General features: G+C 43.4%; 2 protein-coding genes across 2 annotated transcripts in view; one reads left to right on the top strand and one right to left on the bottom strand.

The window, feature by feature from the left end:
• IGF2BP3 (insulin like growth factor 2 mRNA binding protein 3) overlaps positions 1-26,701 on the top strand; it is a 135,141-nt gene that overhangs the window by 101,164 nt on the left and 7,276 nt on the right. The window contains exons 8-12 of the mRNA XM_004702718.4: positions 3,131-3,265; positions 4,461-4,583; positions 7,079-7,214; positions 8,358-8,483; positions 24,949-25,065. Of these exons, the coding sequence (XP_004702775.2) occupies positions 3,131-3,265; positions 4,461-4,583; positions 7,079-7,214; positions 8,358-8,483; positions 24,949-25,065 (637 nt within the window). The remainder of the gene's footprint in view (positions 1-3,130; positions 3,266-4,460; positions 4,584-7,078; positions 7,215-8,357; positions 8,484-24,948; positions 25,066-26,701) is intronic.
• LOC105978601 (thymidine kinase, cytosolic-like) lies at positions 1,162-2,113 on the bottom strand. The gene has a single exon (XM_045288819.1). The coding sequence runs from the start codon at positions 2,111-2,113 to the stop codon at positions 1,418-1,420; it is 696 nt and encodes a 231-aa protein (XP_045144754.1). The 3' UTR covers positions 1,162-1,417.

Here is a 26,701-nt window from a genome sequence, read left to right as displayed (position 1 = left end):
GAAGGTGGGGGATGGAGAAGGAAGGGGAGTGATTTTTGTTATATCCAATGATTCATTTGCACAGCTCTGCCAGTGGATTAATTAACTCTTGCCATTGCAACTAGTCATTATTAGATCCTTCAACGGCCTCAGAGGGCTGCCCCGATCTGCAAAGCAACATTCCTGTCTCCCTGCAGATCAGAGTTTAGGAGTCCTTTACAGAATGAAGGGGTGAAACTAAAATGTAAAAGGGGAGATTAACATGTTAGCAGAAGACAGGCCTTATTTACAGTGATTGGGGATTGAAACACAGCAACTAGGAAGATAGTTCCTGAGATTGGGACAGCGTTTTCAGACAGGGCCTCTCGTAGTTTCTAAGTAGCTCTTGTTTCATTTCTACCTGACCTAACTTTTAGTTACAGATTTTACTTCTGAAATAAATCGTCAGCACCCAAGCAAACATGCAGCAATCTGAAATAGAAACTTTGGTGGCTTCTACAAATCATGTAGCTCTTTATCTTCTGGTTCCTCTGTGGGCAAAGGGGCTCATAGTATTCAATGTTTCCTAATTTTGGGATATGCCCTTACAAGACTTGTTGTGTTTACTAACATTTGTACCTGGGGGCGGGGTGGGGTGGGGTGGGGGGAGGAATCACATCATCACATGACCAGTAATCCATGTACTTGTTATATGTACCCTAACGACATTAAAAGTCATAGCAGAAACAGGTGTGTGCACACCCAGGTTCATCGCAGCACTATTCATAATAGAAAGAAAATGGAAACAACCTAAAGACCCATCAGTATAAGAATAAATAGCCTTTGGTTCAAAAGAAATACCATACTATATATTGAGCTCCACCCCCCCATAAGAGCAAGGATTTCTTACCATGTTGGCACCTGTCATTTTACCACCTTTTAAAAGTGCTGTATTGTATGGATGTTCGATTATTTAGCCCTCTCTTACTGATGAGAGTTTTTTTTTTTTCAATTAACTTTCATTTTAATATTAGGCATTCACTTGACAAAAAACGCAAAAGTCTCGGCCCAGCCCCAGCCCTACTTTAAAAGTCCAGGGCAGCCCTGGGCCCACACCCCAGGAGGCCCCTTGGGAAGGGCCAGAAGTCCTGGAGAACGCTGGTCTAAGTGCAGGAGGGCTGTCCCCCCCAGGGCAGTGGAGGGAGGACGTGGTTTTCCATGGGGCGGAGAGCTCCAGGAACAGGTGCTGGGGCTCCGGCTCCCCAGCACACAGCAGAAGCCGCAGAGGGGAAGAGGCCCGGGCTCCTGTCACAGGGCTGGGGCCCTGCTTCTCTGGAAAGAAAGGGGAGTCCCGGGTGGGGCAGCTGCAGAGGACCCAAGAGCTGAGGCAGAGTAGGGCACGGGGAGGGGAAGCTTTGTCTCGATGTCCAGCTCACCCCTGCCTACCCCTAGGACTCCATCAGGAGAAACCCTGGTGCAAGGGGCTCAGTGGGGCAAGCTGGGGGGCAAAGAGCTTCCGGGCCGGCATCTCCCCCAGCCTCCCCGGCACTGGGCAGTTCTCCTTGTCCTGCCCGGCAGCCTTCTTGAAGTAGCAGAGACGGCATACTGAGTGGTACTTGTCTGCCCCGCCGATCACCTCCGCCTCCTTCTCTGCACCCAGCCTCTTGGTGTAGGCAGCCTCGCGGAAACACTCCATGCACACGGCAGTCAGCTTCACCATGCTCTCGGCCAGCGGCACCAGGTTCAGGATGCTCTCGAAGGCCTTCTTCTGGAAGGTTTCATCCAAGGCAACCACAATCACTGTCTTCCCAGCGTTGGCCATGGCCTTGCTGAACTCCACGATGTCGGGGAAAAACTGCCCTTCATCAATGCCAATGACCGCTACGCCCAGGGCCTCCTGGGTCACATCCCGGAGCAGGCAGGTAGGCAGCGCCTCCATGGTGTTCCGGTCGTGGGTTGACAAGCCACTGCCGTAGCGGATGTCCTTAGCGTACTTGATCACCAGACACTTGTACTGTGCAACCTGGAAGCGGCAGACACGTCTCATCAGTTCCGTGCTTTTCCCTGAGAACATGGGTCCGAGGATCACCTGGACCTGGCCGCGGGTCTTGCTGGGGGAGCTGGGCAACACAGTGGGCAGGTTGATGCAACTCATGGCGCGACCAGGACACTCTGAATCACTGACTGATGAGAGTTTTAAAGGTAACTCCAGTGTTCTTTCTAGCTATTGTGAACAGAGCTACAGTGACCATTTCAATACTAGTGGTTCTAAATGAGGGTTGATTGTGTCTCCCGAGATTACCTGGTAATGCATAGAGACATTCGTTATCACACCAAAGGGGTATCATTATTGGCAACTAAGGGTAGAGACCTGGGACGCTGCTAAACCCAACAATGCTTGGGATAGACTTTCCAACAAGGAACTCATTGATCCAAAACGTCAGCAGTGGGGAACTGTGCTGTATACCTTGTCCCACCTTCGAGGCTATTATCTGTAGAAGGAATTATGAGAAGCAGAATTATTGTATCTACAGGTAATAAGTATAATTTATTTTGATAGGCCCTCACACTTTTTCCCACCAAAAGCATGGACATGCCCAGGTATCCATCCACTTACCAATACTTAATTCTGTCTATTTAAAAAATATTTGCATGTTTAGAATTGGCACATATATGATACTAATGAGCCTGAACACCAGCTTGTGCTTTTTTCTTTGAAGGATACTGGCCTTCCCTTGGGTTCCATTCCTCTATTTGCGGCACCAGGTAGAGAGATGAGGAGTTGACTTGGCTCGTGGGATTCAACTCCAGCTCCCTTGCCATATTTATTTTAGAGCAAAGATAAAGGCTTTTGTCCAAAACGAAGCTCTTCGGCGTGTGTGGTTTGTTCTGTGGCACGTCAGAAGGAGCCTTAAGCACATACAGGTTGGGCGGAATGTAAAGATGTCCTTGCTTGGTTGAATTGAGGAAAAGAGAGAAGGTTATTCTTGGAATTAACGCTTTTTTTTTTTTTTTTTGGTCATCAATGTTGACGATATCTAGAGTCTATGCTTGCGAGGGAAGTGAGTCACTTCCTCCAGAAGTCCAGTGACTTGGCCATCAATAATTGCACACTGTCGTGTGCACACATGCTTACAGCGCTCTCGTGTCCCCCCTGCTTTGCCCCCCTAAGAATTGATGTCCACCGGAAAGAAAACGCAGGGGCTGCGGAGAAGCCCGTCACCATCCTTTCAACTCCCGAAGGCACTTCTGCCGCGTGTAGATCTATTCTGGAGATTATGCATAAGGAAGCTCAGGATATAAAATTGTGAGTAAGAGAGTTAACCTGTGAAAGAGGTGGGTTTTGTGAAAGATGATTTTATTTTGGATTTCTATAACCTAATTCCTGAGAACTGTCAAAAAACATAAAGGGAACTTCTGGACTGGTGAGCTGCGTTGCTTGGCGATGTGGTTGTGAAGCATCAAGCTTTTACGTCTCGATGTTTTGTTTTCATTTGTGCTGAGAGATGAGCTTAGCTGAGGGAGGGAGGGAGGGAAAGGCGGTGGGGAGGAGTCTAGAGGTGGAAGAAGGTGGTTAGGGGATATGGAGAGCTCACCTCTAAATCGTAGCATTGGGCTTCTGATACAGGGGCCCCAAGTCTCCACTTAACATTTTACTCAGAGCTCATTAGGGCTCCTATTCTTGTGGGCTCAGCCCGGCGCTGGAAGAAGAAAGGGCATGAAGATGGGGACTGGGTAAACTAGAGATGGATTTGGGTGTTGCACACATCGTTTCCATTGGACCTCTGAGCAGAACCAAAATATATCGTACACAACAGTGCTACACTAAAAGTAGAATCCTGTGTAAGGCACTTCATGTAGCCAGGGAGCCTAAGCAACACATTTTTAATCCAGGAAATGTATTTTAGCTATATTATGCAATTATTATATACTTTTGATTATATATATATAGAATAAAGGCACAAGAAGGGAAAGCCCACCATCTACTTAAACCCAATGGTGATTTTTAAAGTGCCTTGGAAATTCAGAAAGATGCAAGATGCAAAGGGAAAACTCCGCTTCTTCCTCCAAATGCTTTCCCTTAGAGTGTAACCCTTGTAAGTTATGCAGGCATCTCTAGGTATGTACCCTAAATTTCACACTAACGGTACACTAAAGGTTTGCATTTGTAACATTGAGTTCTCATATTTCACAGTTAATCAGTATGGATTTGAGTAAAAGGTATTTTTATAGAGCTTCTAGATCTTTCATTGATGATAAGCATTTCCTTAAGTGCATAGATAGAAGAATGTTTTTGAAATTTAACTTCTGTTTATTTATTTCCTAGTATTCACCCCGTGCCCCCCCTTCATTTATGCATTGCTATAATATAGGCTAGTAGTCAACAAATTTTAAATTATATCAAGGCCAACGTTTTCTGGATGACAGGTAGTAAGTAAATGTTCATTGAATTAACTTTGGTTTTATTTACTGTGATTTCATGGCCGTTTTTCTGTTTACAGCACAGAAGAAATTCCCTTGAAGATTTTAGCCCATAATAACTTTGTAGGACGGCTTATTGGCAAAGAAGGAAGAAACCTTAAAAAAATTGAACAGGACACAGACACTAAAATCACAATATCTCCGTAAGTGTTGCCTCGCTGTCTTTGGTGAGGACATTTTCAAACCAGTTTGAGAGCGGCACGCTCCTTACTGCAGGCGTAGCTGCCCTCACCCGACAGCTGTTTCAGCCTAGCTTGAAACACTTGCTATTCAACCTCCATCTCTGGTTCTGTGTTCCCGCTGAAGAGGCAAGAGAAAGAGGTTTTGCATTTGTATTTCCTAGCTATATGCATTGTGTTAGTCTGGGTTGACTGGAGAAACAAATCCAGGGACAAGCATTTGTGTGTAAGAGAAAACTTTATATCAAAGAGCAGTTGTACATTAAGAAAACATTCCAGCCCAGATAAGTCCGATATTAGCCCATATGCCCAATACCAGTCTATAAGTTCCTCTTCAGTCTCACAGGAAAGTATTGTGGATCCAGTGGTGGTGGAAGCATCTTAGCACTGATGTGCATCTCCACACAGCTTCTCCTGCTCCAAAGCTCTGGCTGCATCTGTGTAGACCCATCTGGCTTGTCAACAGGAATGTCCCACAGGGAGTGTCTCTTTGTGTCTCGCCTCCAGCGAGCTATTTTATATCCATAGCACCTCCAAATGAGGTCATCAAGCTGCGACATGATTGGCAGGCTAGGCTCCACCCCTTTGTAAGTTGACAGGAGATTATGTAACTACCACATTCATATTGCCATAAATTATCCCAAAATATTATATTAAAGTGACAGTCAGCTCTTATTATTTCACCTAACTTCTATGGGTGGTGGCTCAGGGCCTCATAATGTTACAGACAAGTCATTGCCGACTGCTGGTGGGTATCTCAGGTCCTTACCACTTGGACTTCCCCACAGGGCTGCAGAGTGATCCAAGAGACATGGCAGCTGACTTCGTTCCAAAGAGAGACTTCATTCATGGCATAGCCGAGAAGCCACATTCTTATTTTTTCTAAGACTGTTTACACAACTTAACCTTATTCAGTGTAGAATGGGACTGCACATCACTGAGGCCATCTAGGAGACTGGCCACCACACTATACGTAGGAGTCAAGTGTTCTGACAATGTATCAACAGATTCATCTATTTCTGGAAACAACTCTTCTATTTTTGGCGGGGGGGGGGACGACACACAACTCTTCTCACTGTCCAAGTACGTAACAAGATAAGATAGGAAGAGATTGATGAACTGAGAGAGAATTGTAGGGAAGTACTGAGGCAAAATGTTTGTAAAGAAAGACATTTTCAATGGAGAATAAATGATAAGAAAGTCAGAAAGCCCTATTTAGTTGTAATAAAAAAGAAAACCATGAAATGTTAAATACGGTAAGTAATCTTGCTCTGTCTGGAATTTTGTGCTCAGGAAGTAGAGGGCTGCGTGCACAGCGGTGGGGGTGTCTTTAAAATCTGTTCTCAAAGCAACTAATTTAAAAATTGTAATAAAGAATACTTGGGTGGAGGCATATTAAGATTAGCAATTACTGTATACACCCGAGAATAAGCCAACCTGAATATCAGCTGAGGCACCTAATTTTACCACAGAAAATGTTCTTAAAACTCGCTTTATACAGGAGTATATACAGTAGTATTCTAAACGTCTTTCATGTCAAATCACCTTCATTGTGTCTACATTTGTCATAGGAAGGGTGAGAACATTAAGGAGTGATGATAGAACTGTGTGGTCTCAAGTTTAGCCTGGGACGTTGCTGCTCGGAGTTTGAGTGTGAACTGCAGCCCAGAAACGTGAAGGAGAGTAGAACCAAATAAGGGGCTTCAATTTGATGAAAAGTTGAATGAAGAAATAATGGAATTTTCCGCGAATGTTTCTAAGTCCTGGGGGCTTTTGTTTAGCTCAAGTGTCTGTGGTCTGGTATGTAATCTCAGTGGATTGTGAAGCTTCAGTAGGACCTAGGTCAGGGGAGGCAGGAGTGGTCCAAGGGCTTCTGCTGCTGCAGTATTACAGTTTTGATCGTCTTAAGTAGTCTTCACTTTTTAGTTTAGTCAAGGTGCATTGACTTATACTGTTTGCTACATTGGCAAAAAGTTAATTTTAGGTACATGACTTGTGGTTTGTCTTCTGGAATCTATCCGTCTCTGCTTGGTGAACCCCCCGAAAATGCAGTTGCACCAGAATGTCAGTTATGCTGAGAATTGGTTAGTGTAGGGTAAGAATACCCTTCTAGAGAGTTGTGTGCATCTGGTTCTTGGTTTCCACTTACCACTATCATTCTCTCCGATCGTCTGCTTTGCATTTCACTGTTAAATTGTGAAAATGTTTTAAGTAGTCAAGCTATAACGTGTGTTTAAACAGGGCCTTAATAACTGTCAGCATCCAGTGGTCTCTATGGAGAGGGTGGGACGGGGAAGTCTCGCTTCCTCTCCGGGGTATTGCGCATCACATACTCTTGTCTTCATTATTTCCCATCGTGTTTGACCAGCTTCCCCAGTTGGGTTTTAATTGCCATCTGCAGCTGAATAATTAACTGTCTTCCTCCTATAATTTCTGTTCTTTTCCCTCTCATTCTGCAGATTGCAGGAGTTGACGCTGTATAATCTGGAACGCACCATTACCATTAAAGGCAGTGTTGGAACCTGTGCCAAAGCTGAGGAAGAGATAATGAAGAAAATCAGGGAGTCTTATGAAAATGATATTGCTTCCATGAATGTTAGTTGAAATATAAAGAGCATGTCTCTATTTTCATGGATAGTTAAAAGATATCTTCAATGGTCCAATACTGATTTTTTTAATGGCAACATTATAAGACATTTCTAATCAATTTCTAGCACCCTTGGAGATACCCTGAGATAGTAGGGAAAACAAACTTTGCCATAACTTGATTTAGCAAATTATATAATAGCGCTAAGCCTTGATTTCCTTATCTGTGAAGTCAGGGTAATGCCCACCTATAAAAAAATGGCAGAACAACCTGAGTAGGGCAACTCAGGCTATTAACATGAATTGCTGACATTAATGGATGGGATGGGACACGTTCATCTTATATCTTGAAATAAATAATTGAGTTTGTTTTTTTTTAACAATGCTAATGGTTTTACCCTACATCGCTGCCTGCCTATCTCCCTTGTTAACAAGTGCTTACCCAAGTTTGTTAGTTGGGTGTAATACTAACTCCACAGTTTTTTAAAGACTTCCTGAACATTGCTCAGTGCCAGCCTTAGTTACTTCCTCCACTTCCTCAAGCTGTAGAACTGAACAAACCCCGAATCTCCCTTTCCTCTGGTGCTCACGCAGGTGTGCCTTCAATGGCAGCACTTGCACACGGTTAAGGAATTAATTTCCATAGGGCTTGGCTTTGGTTTTAAGCCTTTAAACCCTTCCTTGATGGCCAAATCTTAACAGAGGAGGAAAGGTCCCGTAATAGCCAGTTCTGTGTATCTGGTTTGCTTTACTGTGAGAAATGTGTACAGATCCATGGTATTTATCATGTGTCACAGTATGCAGAGTTACACACATGTTTCAGCACTGTGAGCTGGGCGTAGGAGAAGGGGGGTGGGGTGGGTAATATTCCTTGCCCTTGAGAAAACTCCAGTGTAGTTGCATGTCATGGAAGGGGTACACCAACACAGAAGTTGAAAAATAACAAGTAACACAAACAAATGCAAACTGTGCTCATGTACAGCCACATTGTACATTGGCTCTGTTCTAAAAAATTGAATCATAAGACAATTTCCCATTGGATCATAAGGGGCTATAATCTGTTTGTCACTTGTAAATGCTTGTTTCCATTTGACTTTTTAATTGTATTATTTAATTTTACAAATTACAATTTTACAATTTTTGCCATTGCAGCTTCAAGCACATTTAATTCCTGGATTAAATCTGAATGCCTTGGGCCTGTTCCCACCCACTTCAGGGATGCCACCTCCTAACCCAGGCCCCCCGTCAGCCATGACTCCCCCCTACCCACAGTTTGAGGTGAGACAGTGTGCCTGGACTTTCTCCATGGTAGAGTGGGTACAGTCACAGGAACACAACCAGGATTTGCAGCTCTGCGGGAGTGCTCGTGGGGAAACCTGCTCCTCGGGTGGCCTAACATTGGTTTGGAGGCAGCGCATACACGCCCAGTTCCCGTCACTGGAAGCATTTTATTTATCCTTCTGCTGAGAACAATACAGTGGGGTGGTTTCTTTTGAGGCATTTGGTTGGTAGGATTATCAACATGTGCCTCTAAATATCAAAAGAAAGTTTGGGGTTCCTGTTGGAATGGGAGAGAGATGGAAAGCACAACCCATTCCTAAAACTGACCAGACTGATTGGTCTGAAAGCAGGAACCCCTGAGACTTGTCCTAAGTCACCTTCCTAATGTGGAACAGAAGCCACTCCCGGAGCTTACCTCCCCACCAAATCAGACTGGCCTTTGAATCACAACACCCACCCACCCCCCGCCCCCGCCAGGCGAATGGAAAGGGGAACACTGGGGTATAAATGGGGTGTGTGGATGCAGTGTGGAGATTGCAACCGACTGATTTGGGGACCATTTGTGCATGAGTTAATGGACTGGTCGTGTGAAGGGGAAAACATTTACAACTTGATACTGAAAGGGGAGAAGGTAATTTCTGTTTCAAATGTTGGAGGGAAATGACTTTAAAAAGGTGTCCTTCATATTTGCGTCTCTTGGAAGTAAACTACGTTGAGTAATCGGGAGACCTAACATTTTCTGTGGGGGGATAAAGTAGGGTTGTAGGGAAAAAATAATAATTTCACAGTGAATTATCTCTAGTAATTTTTGCTAGGAGGATCAGTGAGCTCACATATGTTTGTGTATGTATTTGTGTTAAACAGCTTTTATTTTTTGGTAAACAGCTGATGTAGAAAATCTTTTGTAAAAATAATGATCTGATATATAAACACCCACCCATAGGTTCCTACTGCCCTTTTCAGAAAAGTTTGCTCTGTGCCCACCAGCATATTAAAAACCATCTATTACTATTGCCCATCCTCCAGGATAAAAATGTAGGGATCTGCTTTGCAGTCTTCCCCAAGGTGCTTTGGGAAACAGCTCAGGCCCACCTAAATAAATTTAAAAAAACAAAAACTTTTCTATTTGGGACAAAAAAAAATTTTTTTTTAAGTTTGACAAATGCCCTTTTTTTGGACAAATATTTTAAGCTTTTTATTATTTTTAGAAATCATTTTATTGGGGCCTCTTAGAACTCTTATCACAATCCATCCATCCATTGTGTCAAGCACTTTCCTTCGTACATATGTTGCCATCATCATTTTGAAAACATTTTCTTTCTACTTGAGCCCTTGATAACAGCTCATTTTCCCCTTCCTCCACGCTCCCTTCCTCATGAGCCCTTGATAATTTTTCCCCCATGCCTTACACCGACCACTGCCACCCTTCACCAACTTTTCTGTTGTTCGTTCCCCTGGGAGGGGGTTATATGTTGATCATGTGATCAGTTCATTCCTGGTGTCGCTACTCTCATATTCTGCCCTGGATTCCCTGTGTTGTGAACTCTTATCTATACCAGTATACTTGCTCTGGTCTGGCCAGATTTGTAAGGTAGAATTGGGGTCATTGGTAGTTGGGGGGAGGAGGAAGCATTAAAAGAGGTACAGGAAAGTTGTATGTTTCCTCGGTGATATACTGCACCCTGCCTGGCTCATCTCTTCCTTGTGACCCTTCTGTAAGAAGACGTTGGACTAAAATTTTAAAAAGGAAAAAAAATATTTTTTTCGATTTCTTTCTAAATTTTTATTTATGTCTTTAAAACCTAAGATTGTTTTAAAAAGAAGCAAGATCATATTAAGAAGTTAAGTTTTTTTACAAATAAAGTAGCATTTTCCCCTGAGGTTAAAAAGAGGACCAATGATAGTATGAAAATAATTGAGCCCAGCAAATATTTGATATAATTTATTTGGAAATAATTCAATTCTGTCTGTTATTGGGAATAATCATGTGAGATAAAATTAACATTCCAGGATCTTCTTTCGTTTATATCTCTTTCTTCATCTATTTGATCCTCTTATATAACATCCTGAGTGGCTATGTGACACCAATTTGGGAAGCATCCAGGTGTGATAAAATGGCCTCGTCACGCCATTGCCTAGAATTTGTGTAGCAGGTAAAGGGGGATTCTGCAAAGTGCATTGCTGGGGTTGTCGACATGTCAGCTTTGCCTGTCCTTGAGACCATCAGACTGTTCGAAGCTCTGAGCACTTGCTTGTGTGTTTCTGCTTTTACTGTGGCAGCTTCTGCACCTTCCCCTGTTTCTCATCTCCCGCCTCTAATGCATCTGGACCTGGGAGCCATACCGCAGGGCCCACTGGTTTAAGGTGAATTTGGGCCTTAGAAGGAGCCCTGCTTCTACGTTGGGCTGCTGATTGCAAGGTCAGCAGTTGAAAACCACCCAGCTCCTTGAGAGGAGGATGGGGCTTTCGACACTCCTCAAGAGTTGGAGTCTTGGGAACTCAGAACAGTTCTACTCTGTCCTGTCCTGGCTATGTATGAGTCAGCATTGAATCAATGGCACTGAGGTTTTCTTCACTGGTTTTGGTGGTGGTGTCCTTAAAACTTCTACTAAATACCAAGTGTGAGTGGATGGCTCTTGCCCCACACAAAGCATTGGAGCACAAACAACTGAAGTGCTCATGCTTTGGTGCTAACAGACTGATGGAAAGAGCCTTGGTTCACAGCCCAGGTCTAGCCCAGGTGGGCCACAAGTTTGTTTCACTTTGTCAGACTTCTCTGCCCTGGGTGTGTTTCCTTTTCTGTGCCAAAGATATTAAACAAGATTAATTATCTCCACACTCTTTCAGGTGAAGCACTTCTAGTTTTTACAGAATTTAGCAGAGTAGGAACCTGAGAGTATGAGTTTCAATGTACGGATCTTAATTTTTTTTTTCTTTTTTACTTTTTGTGAATTGAGGTTTACATATCAGATCATTTTTGTATTCAACAAGTTAAACAATTTATCAAACTTCTCGAGAGCTTGCCCTGCCCACCCCTTGTGACATTTTTTCTTTCCCCCGTCTTGTAGAACAATATCTTCCCCTCCCCCTTTGTTAGCAACCCTTACCCTCTACCCTGTTGCCCTTGCACCTCTCCCAGCTCTGGTAACCAGCCAAGTCTGTTTCTTTCAGTATGAAAATTTTCTTACCTAGATATTTTTCTATTTGAACAGTGGTCTCATAAAATAATTGCTCTTTTGTGATTGACTAACTTCACTTAACATTATAGCCTCCAAATCCATCCATGCCATGAGATGCTTCAGTTTCGTCATCATTCTTGAGTGATAAGTAGCATTCCATTGTGTGTGTGTGTGTGTGTGTTCACCAAAGTTTGTGTAGCCATTCTTCCACTGGTGAGCATTTAGGCTGTTTCCATCTTCGTGCTATTGTGAATAGTGCTGTAATGATAAACATCGGTGTGCATATCTAGCCCTGTGCTATGTTCCTTTGTGCTGTAGGGTTCATGCCAAGTAGAGATGGCTAGGTCAAACGGTATTTCTGTTCTCAGATTGAGGAAGCGCCGTACCACCTCCCACCGTGGTTGCACAGCCCTGCGGTTCCACCAGCAGTGTGGGAGGGTCCAGTGCCCGCACTCACCCTCTCCAGCATTGGTAGTTTCATGTCACTTTGTGGTCGGGCCGGCCAGCAGTGGTCTCTCATTATTTTGATTTGCATCTTTAGGTTGGCTGGTAATCATGAGCATCTCTTCATATTTGCTGGTCACCTGGATATCTTTTTGAAGTGAGAAAACCACTCGTAGACTTGCATTTTTCCCAATAGTACTCTCCTTGGAAGCTGTATTCATCACAACATTTTCTGCGGCATTTTTCCGGAGCAGGAAACAAAATTCACAGCCGCACGCTGTTCTCTTAAATGGTCGGTCGGTCTCTCTCTCTCACGCGCGTGCGTGAGAGCTTTGACCAGAAAAGAACCTTCCCAGGCCACACCCCTGGGTGCACGAACTCAGAGGAAGTTGCTTAGTGCTCGCCCAGTGGGAACAGTGAGTACTCTGAAAACTCCGCTTCGACCAGTGCCGCTCTGGTTTTGTGGGGTGTTACCCTCTTGTATTTGAGTATGTTGCTCTGGCTTGTTTATCAATTGATTTTAAAAACTGTTCGTTTCGATGAGGCCTAGAACAAGAGAAGGCTCTGCAGCAGGTTCAGTGTTGTGTAAACTGCTCTGCCATGCAGACTTTCACGATCCTGCTCATCCCGTGGTACTTGAGGTGGCAGTGGCAGACAGAGATACTGTTTTGAGTTGGCAGGCCCCTCTTGGTGAATCAAAGTGTCCAGACCCTTAAGATATTAAAGCAAGGTTCTGCCATCCTTTGAAGGTACTTACTCACCTTTTGAGAGAGAGCTTTTGGCCAGTGAGAGAATGCCTACCTGTGGGCCTCCAAGTTACCATGCAGCCTGTACTGATTCATGTGCTGTGGCCGACTGGAAACACTGATGAAAAGGAGGTATGGGGAAGGAGTATGTGGACAGACCTCTCTGAATGGACCAAAGGATTACGTAAAGACATTCTTGTTTCATGTGCATGCTCAGCAAAGGACCACCTTGGGAGAAGCCTTTATCGATCAAGCAGAAGCAGATAAGGATGAAACGTCCCTTGCGATGAACAAAGAGGCTGAGGTGGCAGAGATGGGTTATGCATGAGCTTAGTAACATGGACTTTACTCACCAAGACTGGCTTGGCTAATGAGGCAATTTGAAGGGTAGACAACCTGGGGCTGGTAGTGGTTTTATACATTATCTAGGATTGATGTTCCTTTCTGGTTAGCATGCCAGAGCAGGCCCAAGATAACTGTTTACATTCCAGCTGTTTTGTCTGATTGCAGCTTACAAAGAGGATCGTACTTTAACAGCAGCCTCATTTAAGGGCACAGCCAGAAAATTGCTCCTCTTTGTTTCTGCCATGTTTTTATGGCCATAGCACAGCTTCTTGGACGCACTGAATTGCTCAAGAAGCCGAAAAACCATCTGCTTGGGACAGCCATCGTACCTAGCTAAAACACTAAGAGAAAAATTACTAAGAGAACTAGAGATTAGACTGCAGGGAATGTTAACTTGATTTTTCCCCACAGGACTTAAAGTGATAATACCTGTTAAAGGAATCTCTTAGAGCCTAATAAGGGAAGAGCCAAGTTTTTAAGTTCTCTGAAAAATCAGAGAAAAATAGAATTCTGGGGGAGCAACCTCCATTTTCCAGACTCCACCCTTGCTGGTTATTTCCTTCTAAATAAGAACATCCATTATTCAGAGAATTTTATTTTGTCTCTGGAAACTAATTAGAGAAAGTTGTACTTCCAAATGGCTGCCAGGTAATTTTCTGGTTGCAACTTAAGAGAATAATTCTGCTACACGTTTGGGTTTAGCACGTAACCAGGTAGGAGAGAAGAGGGTATGAGGGGCGGGCTCTACAGCAAGGGGTATGATTCTGGTAGGGAGATACCTAACCCAAACCCAAGCCCAGTAACATGAAGTGTACCTAGCAGTCACCACTTTTAAAAATAGCTTAACTATTGTTTTTATAGACAGTAATTAAATGTGTCCCACCTTTATTAATTTCTCTACTGACTATTGTCTCATAGCTCATTCCTTTTGGGTTCATTTTTTTCTTGTTGAAGTACATAGACTTGTAGGTCTGTCGGTGTCACTTTTTAAAAAATGCATTAAAATTCATAAGGAAGTCAGTTTACTTATTAAAAATTGCTTCTGAATCATGGGTATTCTGTAGGATGGCGGGATCTCGGCTTTCGCTTTAATTACATATTATCTGGCAGGGAGTGGGCTTTAATGACCAAGGATTTCTGGGGGATTATATCCCTGGACATCCTGCTTCCTCTTTTCAGAGCTGCTTGTATGTACACATTTTCTCAGTTTGCTTTGTAGCATGAGAGTAGAATTACTGCATCTTGACTTTGGAGAAATCTCTTGCCAACGTTCCATTCGTGAGCCCTGCCACCCTCTGCCCACATGTTCTTCTTTCCAGAACTTGCCAAGCTGATTTTTTCCAATAGCGCCAAAGAGTGTGTTCTTCCAGCAGACGAAAAGTCTCTAATCCTGCCTGGCAGCTGGCTCACGCAGTACTTAGTTGGCAAACTTACAGTTTGCAAATGACAGGAAATACTCCTTTCAGAAATGCTCAAACAGTGGGGGGAAGAGGGAATTGGCAGCTAGTGAGCAGAACAAGAGCTGGAATGGGCACAGCCCCATCACTGGATGGTCCTGGCAGCTTGCAGTGTGGTTGGCAGAGGTCACCACAAGGGTTGTTGTCTTCATTTTTGTGGCTCTTTGGAATCTTCACTTTGCAATCTGTAGATGGATCATATCATCCTAAATGGCTAGCTTGCTGCATGGGGAAGAAAGTGTGAGAAAGATGTACTTTCCTAGTTTTTGACCAGTTTATGGTGGTCTTTTTTAGACAAAAACAAAGTTGTTTTTTTGTGTTGTTGTTTTTTTATACATATCCAATGATGGTTTCAAAGGATTCTCTTAGCCCTATTTCTTAGGAGTTTGTGTTGTGGTACCAGCTCATCATTAAATAAATTAGCTCTCTTGGAGGTCTTGTTTACTTGTATGAGGATAAACCTTCTACCTTCTCACCACCCCCCTGTTTATTTTTAAAAGTCTTTGGTCATGGGGTTGAGTAAACTGAAGTCCGCTTTAAATCCATCAAAAACAAAATCGAAAACCAGAGTATCTATTTTACGTGGCAAAGGGAAACCCTGGCATCCTTCCAGGTTCCTGGTGGCTGATCTTGTCGACTGGCATACTTGTCTCCATGTCTCTGTGATGCCTTACAGTTGGCTCCCCACAAACGAAATACACTTAACTTTACTCCTTACATGTGCTCCTGGAGCTGATGAGTCACTCGCTGGCAGACTCGCCAGTTACGCAGCTTTGGGTTGAGCAGCTTTGTGCTTTGTTATTTCAAGATACAGCCTAGGGTCTGCGAGGAAGTCCAAAGGAAGTTTGCCAATAGAAAAACTGGCAGAACTATAGTGGGCAGCGTCTGTGTCCTGTGAATATCCTTCACCCTCAGAATATCTCAAGAATTCAGGATAATGTGGCTGAGTATTGATTTACGTGCGAGGAATGTGTAACAAGAAAAAATAGTGCCAATGGGTTCTTTGAAGCTGAGTCTGAGACTTAAAATTTACCGGTATAAGTGGAAGAGGCTCATAACACATTGTTTTGACTGCTTAGAGCTGAAAGTAAAAGTTAAACTATCTGCATCACTCATATTTCTAAACCCTGGAAATATGGCTTACCACGCTGACCCTCATCTGAGAATGATTTATGGTGACAGTTTAATGATTGTTAAGCAGACAGTTTATGCGAGCTGCCTCATATTCCCAGGAGGAAACTTTCCTTGAAAAGTAATTTATGGTCAGGGAGCTGCTGGATGGATATGAAATTGGAGCAAAGGGAATTGGATGATGTTTAGGAATGTCTTCATCAGCATTACACAGCTCATGAGTCAACTCTTCATTTAGGCACCACTGCCAAGAGCACACACACTCTGAATAAAGTGTAGCCTTCTGGTGTATAGGAAAGTTTGGTTTACTTAGAACTTAGCTTTTTCTGTTTTTCAAGTTCTATCAAGTTTCTTTTTTGTGGAACACCCAGAAACGCACCTGGGGAAGTCAGAAAGTATTGCTGCTGGAACCGCAGACTTGCCTGGGGTGCTGAGTGCACAGCGTGTGTGGACGCGCCTCTGCACTCGGTGGCTGGCGATCAGTGCTGTCAGCAACGTGCGTGGCTTAGTGTCGTTGAGGTGCTTTCCAAAAAGCCCAGTCTAAATGGTGAGTTCCAGGGGACCTGTTGCTCCAGTTAAATTCAAAGTAGGTCATCTTGGAAGGTGTGGCGACTGATCTTGGGGATTTCAAAAGAATAGGCTTTCTCCAAGGACAGGAAGCTCTGGGGGCTTGTTATGAAGTGTCTCGAGAATTGAAAACTCTGCGTTGGTAAAGAACAGGGAACGGCGCCACCGTAGTTCGAAGGTACAAGAGCTATCCTGTGAGGATTTTGTTGGGACACTTTAGCCTATCCACACCGCAGCCCTGGTTTTCCCCCTGTGGATTATTTTTGTTCTCAAAACTCAGAGGATATGAGACAGGAACACAATTTGAGTTTCTTGAAAGATACCCCAACTGCCATTTTTAAATGGTGTACGCCAAAGAATGCCGAGAACAGTCACGGAGATGAGCACATTGCCTTCAGAACGGTGTCCCCTACATGGAGGAGATGTGAGAAACGAGCTTTTCCTCATTTTAAATCATCACCGTGAGCTGGGTGAAGGCTTGCAGAGCAGATGCTAGGTTTGAGATCCAGCTTTTCATGCACATTTCAACTGGTCTGCAGTGCTCAGCGTGCCCTCGCTTGTCCACTGAGTGCACTCCACGACGCGTCCTGTTCTGTTCCTCTTCCTTCCCTAACCTCCGAACTTTGTCCCGGGGGGAAAGGCTTCATGCTGTATCCTAAATGGTTGAGTCCTGGAACACTGGGTGAGTCCATTCCAGACCTGAAGCATGACGAAGGGCCATAGCTTCAGGGAGCCTCCAGTCCGCCCTCTAGTAAGCCTGGCCGCTTTTCAGCGTTTTGCGTTCTGTCCCACACTGTTCTCTCACTAAGATGATCCTTTTTAGAGCAGTTGGTAGTGGTACGTGGGCACCGCCTCGATCTTCTTGTGTCATGATTGTGAAAATTGATGTTTGCATGGCCCATGATTAGGCCACTCATTGTTTCCCTCTGTCTCTTAATGTTCACCCCTCTTCTCTCCAGCTGAGGAAAGACCAGTGGTTATACCTTAGACGGCTACTCACAGACTTTTAAGCCCTCAGTCACTGCTCACCAAAGAAGGGTGTAGAGCAGTCTTTTTGAACTCTGGGATGCCCATTGACCTTGGTGTCCCCCCAGACTATGGTCCTGATGCCATAGGCTCAGAGGCTCATTTCCTCAAAGTGTTTGATTCTGTGTAAGACATTTTGATGACTTTCCTTCCTCTGTGCTCCGCCACATTTGTGGGTATATTTGCACATACAACCATCCTGTCAAATCTATGTACGTCTGTGGATCTACACCCACTCTCCCTCCCACACTTGTCCAAGCTGCTTGTCTGTCCAAACATGCTACTTGCAGGTCGCTACTCTTGCAGTATTGCATATCTGACCCTATTTGCCCCCGTGCCGCCCTGTGCGTACTTGTGCAAGCTGTATCTTAGTGGGTCGCGCCGTCCCCTGCACCCAGAGTAGCACTGGGCCACCCTTCCCAGCCCTTTTCAGGTGCCATCAAGTCGATTCCGAGGCATGGCGGTCCTGTTTTCCACAGAACAAAGCCTTCCCTCCTCCTGTGGCATCTTTACAATTATTATGACTGAGCCTGTTGTTGCAATCACTACACCAAGCCATTTGTTGAGGGTCTTCCTATTTAGTGTGGAATCTAATTTACCAAGCACATCCTTTCTAAGGCTTTGTCTCTCCTGATAGCATGCCCATAATATGTGACATAGCCTAGCCATCTCTTTTTCTAAGGAGTGTTCTGGTTGTACTTCTTTCACGACAACTTTGTGTTTGTCTGGAAGCCCATCATATTTTCTTTTTTTCTTTCATACTTTCAATATTCTTTGCTAACACCGTAATTCAGTATAAAATTTTCTGCAGCCTTTCTTTTCATTGTCCAGATTGCACATACATAGGAGGGCACTGGAACTACCATCAGGTACACTTGGGTCCAGTGTACCTCAGCTCTCCTAGTGACATCTTTGCTCGTTAGCACTTTGAAGGGGTCTTACACAGCAGATGGGTCTGTCTGGTGCAGAACGTTGATTTCTTAACTGCTGCTTCATGAGTGCTGATTATGGATCCATGTGAAATAAATCCTTGAACTGCAATCTTTTTCTGTTTATTTTGATCCTGCCTATTGGTCTAGTTATGAGGATTGTTTTCTTTTCATTGAGTTGCAATTCATACTGAAGGCTATAACCCTTGATCTTCGTCAGTAAATGCTTCAAAGAGTGCAAGTTTACAGCAAGTCCGGTCGTGTTCTCCGCGTCTCGGGTTGTTCACAGGCCTTCCTTCGATCTGATGCGTGTTCTTCATGTGGCGTAGTTCTTGAGCTGTCTGCTCAGCACACAGATAGGAGGAAGTATGATGAGCGGACACATGCAACCCTGGGTTTAAAGCATGCAGTATTCCCTTGTTCTGTCCAACAACTGTCCCATGGTCTCTGTGAAGATTTCACTAAACACAGTGAAGTGTTCTGGAGTTTCCATTCCTCTCAGATGTTATCCAAAGTTTGTTATAATCCGTACATTCAAATGCCCTACTTCTAGCCAAGAGCTATCTAATGTCAGCAATGATATCCCCCTTTCTACTCCCTTTCTGAATCTGACTAGATTTTTTTGTCAGCTTGCTGTCATTGGACCGCTACAACTGTTTTTTGATGATCTTTAACAAAGTTTTTTCTTGCTTGTGGAATTCATGATATTTTATAAATTTCTCCGTCTGTTGCTGTACCTTTCTTTGGAATATGCCACAATCTGGATCTCTTCCAGTTAATTGTCCAGATAGCTGTCTTCCAAATTTCTTGGCATAGGTGAGTGAGTACTTCCAGTGCTGCATCTGCTTGTTGAATCATTTCACTCAATATTCTGTCAATTCCTGGAAACGACGTTTTTCACTAATGCCTTCAGTGCAGCTTGGATACTTTCTTCAAAGGTAATAGTTGTTGATCATGTGCTCCCTCTTGAAATGACTGAACAGTGACGGATTCTTTTTGTTGCATTCACCGTGTATGCCTTCTGCCTTCTTTTGATGCTTCTTGCACTGCTCAGTGTCTCGCCCGTAGATTTCTTTAGGTCATGCAACTGGAGGCTGAGACTAGTCTTTAGTTCTTGAGAACTGCTGTGCGTGTTCTTCCCTTTTAGTTTCATAACCACAGGTATCCCACGTTGCATTATAATACTGTGTCTTCTCAAGCTGCCTTTGAAATTTTCTTTTCAGTTCTGTTACTTTGTTTCTTGCATTTGCCGTCTAGCCCCTCAAGTTCAAGAGCAAGTTTGGTCTCCTCTGACATCCACTTGGATCTTCCTCTCTTTCTTTGAAATGACCTTTTGATTCCTCCTATATGATGTTATTGATGTCCTCTCCCAGCTCATCAGGCCTTCCGTCATTAGTGTTCCGTGCATCAGCTCCGTGGAGATGTTCTCAACATTTAGGCAGGATATATTCATGGTCATGTTTTGATCTTTATAAATTTAATTTTCTTCAGCCTTAACCTGAACTTACAAATGAGTGATGGTCAGTTTCTGTCAGCCCCTCATATTGCTCTGTCCAATAAAATAGTGAGCTTCCCCTAATAAAATGATTTAAAAAAAGAAAGCACATGGGGACATCTAGCCCAAATGAAAGAGAAAATTAGGGAAGACCTGCAGAAACACCTAGAAGAGATCATGCTTGACCTGAATTTGGATGGATGGATGGCAATTTACCACACAAAAAGCAAAGAGGCGAGGAAGAGGAATTCTAAGCAGAAGAAACAACAGTGACAAAGGCAGAAATGGCAGAGTCCACCAAAATGAGTGTGTTGTTGGAGGAAAACGGGAGATGGGGATGATGTCATGTGGATCAGAAAGATAGGCACGACTAGATCAAGAGAACAATGTATGCCTTGACCGGAAGTTGCTCGGTAACTTTTTCTAGACTACGTAAAAAGGCATCAACAGTAAAATAACACAATTTGAATTACATTTTTGAAAATCCACGCTGACCATAATGTGGGGAATGTATTAGAGATGTGGGGAACTAGCTACATGGTAAGATTTTAGTTTTAAGTTAATTTATAAATAGAAAGCATTTTTATGTTCATTGACTTAATGTATATATAATAGAAAATATTGAAATTTACATACCAAACTGTTGCAAGAGCATATCTCTAAGAGCTCACATTCTGAAGAAGACTTGCATGATAGGTATTGGACACTTCTGTGTTGTAGATTTTATTTATTTCAATAAATATTGGTTAAAGGAAAAAAAAAACATATATATTGAACTTCACCATCCTATCATCCCTAGATGTAGTCCGTTTCATTCCTATGTATCTCATCTGGTATGGTCCACATGATAGTTATCATTTATGTTGTTGAAAGTATTTTCAGGGAGAAATGTTTGGTCTTGAAAAATTCTATCATGTGATTTCCAGCTTCATTTCCACCTCCAAGGCCATACGGTTCCTTCCTTTTATTTTCCAACTTTCAGTTTAATTCTATCCTAATTGTATGCTTGATCAATCTCAGACTGTAGAAATTGGTAGAGTTCTTTTAATTTCTTCACTAGATTTAGCGTTGGTATGCAAACTTGAATAATTAATTATATTAACTGGACTTACTCTTAGATGTATAATTTTGATAATGAATGGAAAACCATTCCTCTTGAATTTGCCATAGTAAACCCTGTCCGACTCCAGGCGGCCAATACCAGTCCATTTCAGCTCGTTAATTCCTAGGGTATCCATCTTTATGTTTTCCATTTCATTTTTGACAACTTTCTACTTTTCCTACATTCTTAATATATTCCATGTTGCTATTATTAAAGGATATTCCTTCTATTTTTGTGCCCTACCCCATCTGCAAATGAAGATCCCCAAAACTTTATTCAATCCATATCGGTCTTTCGACTCAACTGTGAGGAGGCAGCCCTTTCCCAGGTGTATTTGCAGTGTCTTCCAACCAGCGAGCCTCTCCTTTTGTCCCGATATCTGACATTCATTGTTTGCTGCTATTTTTAAGGTTTCCAGTGGCTAATCCCTCAGAAACGGATAGCCTATTCTTTCATCCCAGTCTGTGTTTTTCTAATAGTTCTGCTCAAAACTGTTCACTGTAAGTGACCCTGCTATGTGAAAAACCAACAAACATCACAGCAACAGGCAGACCAGCACCGTACAACAAGCAGACAAGTGGTGGCGCCCTACCCTGGTAACTATCGTGGGATGTTTTTTAGTGCGAAAATACTTTCTTAACTTTTTATAATAGCAATTCCATACAAGATTTGCCCTTTTAGGATTTGCTGTTTTCTCCAGTTTAACCCATGATATAGGAGGTGTTTTATAGATTCATCATCATTCTTGAAGGTTGTATAGTATTCCATTGTGTGTATGTACCAAAGGTGGTTGATCTGGTCGTCCACCAATGGATCCTACTTTCATGCTTGAATTCAAGATCCCCTTGGCACCTGCTTTGCTAAGCTCCTGAGTTATTGTCTGTTCCTGACCCACCCTGCTGTCAGCTGCCTGCGGGCCGACTCTGCATGTTTTGCCTGAGGTAAGACTCCACTGTCCCGTTTCCTTGACCTTGGACTCGGCAGCACTGTGGCAATCCCCAGTGTCAGACAGCATGCTTCCTACCTCCTTCTGTTTGCCTGCTCTCCTTTTGTAGCAGTTCCTGCCTTCTGAGCTGTGTCCCTCAGCAGATGCTGCTTTGTTGGTTTCGTGTGGTGGTTTCAAACAATCCCTACCTCCCTCCTGTTACTGCTTGTTGTTAATGCTCATGTCTGCCTCTTCCGTTCACACTACCCGCCTGCAGGCCCTTCTTCACTGGCCTCTTTCCGAGCTTCAGCTTTTCTCTAGGTTTGTTCTTCACCTTCACATTAGATGTCTTATTTCTCTCTTACTCCTCCACCACCAGCCATTGCCATTGAATCAGTTCTGACTCATAGTGACTCTGTCTGTTCAGAATAGAGCTGTGCTCCTTTGGGGTTTCAATGGCTGATTTTCTTAAGTAGATTGACCCGCTTTTCTTCTCGGGAAGCTGTCGGTTGACTTGGACTTCCAACTTTTTGGTCAGTAGCCAAGTGCAGTAAGCCTCTGAACCACTCAGAGACTCCCTCCCTCCTCGCCTCCTAAAAAGTCGACAACGAGAGCAGTGGCAGCCGCCCAGCCCTCCATCAGGTTGATGTTGCTCTTGTCCAACTTAGGAGACTACAACAGTTTTTTTCCCTGTGTCCCTCCCTCACAGCAGTAGTCTCCAGTGTCTGCAAGGCTAAGATACATCCCATGTTGTGCTGGTCAGGACTAGGGACTCTGGGCATGTGGAGGATACCTCTGACAGTAGTGCCCTATGACATTGAGAAACGTTCCTTTCTGGGCCTCAGTACTCTTCATTTTGATTAAGCAAGATGAGTTTTTGTTTATTCTGCCTATACATAAAATAAATCATGTGGTTTTCACTTTATTTTTTTAATTGTTGTTAAGCTTAGTACTTACGGGGAAGGAAATGTTCTAAAGTTGATTGTGGTATTGATTGGACAGCTCTTCTTGATATGCATGAATTGTATGTTTAGATAAAACTGTTAAAAAAGCCCAACTTATTGCTGCAAATTTGTGTAACAGCACTTTGCCTTCATTGTATCTTTTCTGTTCAGATCCCTATGCCCTTATTCCTGTGCCCACTCTGTTGTATAAGTAGCAGTAAAATTATTTCTGGAACAAAGGGCAGGAAACAGATAATAGTAGTCAAATATGGGCTAGATTCTGTTAAGGTACAGATTAGATTTACTCAGATCATTGAAAGGTCTTTATTAGCCCTAGACCGAAAATCAAACTTAGCCTTAATAAGATCAAATATTTGGAATTCTCATATATATATATATATATTAATGTGGTTAAGACTAGCTCATTTGTTAGCAATTCATAAAATTCATGTTGTCTTATTGGGGTGGTTTTCTTGAGAACTTCCCTAATATTCCTACTGAGGTGCACTGCCCCACCTATGCCGCTGTGATAAAAGCCTGGCTTTAAGGTAAGGGCCAGAATGGCAATGGAATGTTAACATTGGACACAGTTTATGGTCACTGGCAGTTTTCATTCAGTTGGTCTGTTCAGTTATAACAAAGCACCTTAAAGTGTCCCCTGGAGAGAGATGGTTTGGGTGCTTGTTTAACCCTGGCAGGCTAGGAGATGTGACTTTCCAAAGAGAGGCACCATAGAAACAGTGAAGAATGGAATCATGTATCTGTTGTCCTTGATTGATGAATTGCAACAGCATTACTAGGCCAAACAGGCCCCTCTCATGAGCTCCAACAGTCCAGAGTGTGGTGCGGAGGCCTGTCCGCTCTCGGTGGGTTTGTTCTAGGCGTGTTTGTCAAGCCACAGGGAGACTTATCCAGCTGGCAACAGCGCAGAGTCACATTGCCCTGGCAGGCACAAGAACACTAAAGTAATGCCTCCCTGTAAAGACTGCTGCATACGGTGCATCTAGTTACACAAATGCAGGTGGTGGGGATCCACCAACTGAGATTACATCTTAAAAATATTTCTTGAAGTTAGTTCATCCTTAGAAGCATGTTTTTCTTATGTAATGTAAATGAAGTATATATTGATAGGTGTATTGCTTCTGCATTGTAGAGCCCTTAGCTCACTGGTGATATTACTGAACTTGGAACTGGTCCTTTCTATGAATCGAGGCAGGCCGTGTGAACTGCTGTGTGAGAGGAAAAGAGGATCGAGATGAAATCCACTTGCTTCTTCAGTTCGTTTTAGGCTCCTCATTTATCTATGTCTCTGTCCACGGAGAATGCTAGAATTGGACGCAATAAAGAAGTACAAAGGGAAGTCTCTTAGTTGCATGTTAGTACTGCTCGAGATCAGTTCTCTGGTAGTTCACTAAATGTTGCAGGAGTGAACCCTACATGACCTCTAGAAGGGGGCGGGGGGCGGGTAGAGTTGGTGTCCCAGGATACCATTAGATTTGTTGACATGGAGGACCCAGAATCTCATTTACTTACACATCTTCCTTGGATAATATGTGTTTAAATGTTACTTAACAATTCAGTCGACCATGTACCTCTCCTCTGTTTCAACTTCATAATGTCTACCGATTTTTAAAATCTTTATTAACTCCATGGCATCTTAAAGTCTCAGGAGACTGTGTAGAGAAAATGAATTTATTTCTGTATTAATTTTTCCCAGTTTTTGCAAACCTTACAAATGACTTATAATAAGGGATGTGAAAAGGCAAAGCTAGTCAGGTATGGTTGTGGGTGGGAGACAATGCTAAATAGCTTAACAACCCACAACCTTCGGACCAACTGGAAACTTGAATTTAAAAACAAATGCTTTGTGGATGAACATACATACACAGTGTATATGCTCGAGTATGAGCCCATCTGAATATCAGCTGAGGCACCTAATTTTACCACAAAAACTGCATTAAAAATGTGCTGAAAAACTCTGCTTATACACGAGTATCTATGGTATATGAGATCATGTTGTTAGGCTTCGTAAATTCATAAAATTCATGTCGCCTTACTGTATTTTTTCCTAAACCTTTCCAAATATTTCTACTGCCCCTATCTCTGTCAACTATAAAAAAAGACTGCTTTGTCGCAAATAAGCACACATGTCCTGTGCTCCTTCTCAAACAGCACTCGGAGACGGAGACCGTCCATCTGTTTATCCCAGCCCTGTCGGTCGGCGCCATTATTGGCAAGCAGGGACAGCACATCAAACAGCTTTCTCGCTTTGCTGGAGCTTCTATTAAGGTACTCTTTCTGCCAACTCTTTAAGAACAGTAAGTTACAGAATCATGAGTCCTCTTAACCACTTTATGATTGGAATCAAAGGTGGCAGAAAAACTAACTTAAAGATAACATGTCTCTCTCTGGAAAAGACAGTGTGGAGGAGGTAAGTGATCAGAGGTTGGGGTGGTGGCTTCTCCTCCCATCAAGACCTCAGCTGTGGGTTCCGCTAGCTCTTCTTCCCCAGGCGTAGCCTTTGTCCACGTGGTCCCAGTGTCTAGCAATCAATCCGTTGTCCAGCCAATAGAAGAGAAAGATACAACACAGCGTCCCTGCTAGCTGCTGTGTGGTATTTCTACAGGTCCTAGTATTCAAAATTTTGGTCATAGGGCCAGATGTAGCTGAAGGAAATTTGTGTTTTGTAAACTTTATATGCAAAAGTGTATTTATTTATTTATTTATTCTTTTAGTGAGTGAGTGAGAGTGACTGAGGGAGTGAGTGAATGAGAGTGAGAGAGTGAGTCAGTGAATGAGAGTGAGGGAGTGAGTGAGTGAGAGAGAGTGAGTGAATGAATTAGAGTGAGAGAGTGAGTCAGTGAGTGAGTGAATGAGAGTGAGTTGAGAGAGTAAGTCAGGGAATGAGAGTGAGTGAGTGAATGTGAGTGAGTGAGAGTGAGTCAGTGAGTGAGTGAGAGAGAATGACTGAGTGAGTGAATGAGAATGACTGAGTGAGTGAGAGTGACTGAATGAGAGTGAGTGACAGAGTGAGTGAGAGTGAGTGAGAGAGAGAGTGACTTGAGTGAGTGAATGAGAGTGACTGAGTGAGTGAGAGAGAGTGAGTGACTGAGTGAAAGAGTGAGTGACAGAGAGAGAGAGTGAGAGAGAGAGTGACTTGAGTGAGTGAATGAGAGAGAGTGACTTGAGTGAGTGAATGAGAGTGACTGAGTGAGTGAGAGAGTGAGTGACTGAGTGAAAGAGTGAGTGACAGAGAGAGAGAGTGAGTGAGTGAGAGAGTGACTTGAGTGAGTGAGTGAGAGAGAGTGACTGAGTGAGTGAGAGTGAGTGAGTGAGTGAATGAGAGTGAGTGAGAGAGAGTAACTGAGTGAGTGAGTGTGAGTGAGTGAGAGAGAGTGACTGAGTGAGTGAATGAGAGTGAGTGAGAGTAACTGAGTGAGTGAGTTAGAGTGACTGAGTGAGTGAGTGAGTGAGTGAGAGTGACTGAGTGAGTGAATGAGAGTGAGTGAGAGAGAGTAACTGAGTGAGTGAATGAGAGTGAGTGACTGAGTGAGAGAGTGACTGAGTGAGAGAGTGACTGAGTGAGTGAGTGAGAGTGAGTGACTGAGTGAGAGAGAGAGTGACTGAGTGAGTGAATGAGAGTGAGTGAGAGAGAGTAACTGAGTGAATGAGAGTGAGTGACTGAGTGAGAGAGAGAGTGACTGAGTGAGTGAGTGACTGAGTGAGAGAGAGAGTGAGTGAGTGAATGAGAGTGAGTGAGAGAGAGTGACTGAGTGAGAGAGAGAGTGACTGAGTGAGAGAGTGACTGAGTGAGTGAATGAGAGTGAGTGAGAGAGAGTAACTGAGTGAGTGAATGAGAGTGAGTGACTGAGTGAGTGAGTGAGAGAGTGACTGAGTGAGTGAGAGAGTGACTGAGTGAGTGAGA

Source organism: Echinops telfairi, unplaced genomic scaffold, assembly GCF_000313985.2.
Source record: "Echinops telfairi isolate 266 unplaced genomic scaffold, ASM31398v2 ScPeMD7_23;HRSCAF=83, whole genome shotgun sequence".
Lineage (NCBI taxonomy): Eukaryota > Metazoa > Chordata > Mammalia > Afrosoricida > Tenrecidae > Echinops > Echinops telfairi.
This window is presented reverse-complemented; position numbering and strand designations above follow the sequence as displayed.

What these genes read in the sequence shown, in the direction of transcription:
- LOC105978601 (XM_045288819.1), bottom strand. Translation starts at nt 2,113, where the DNA reads ATGAGTTGCATCAACCTGCCCACTGTGTTGCCCAGCTCCCCCAGCAAG.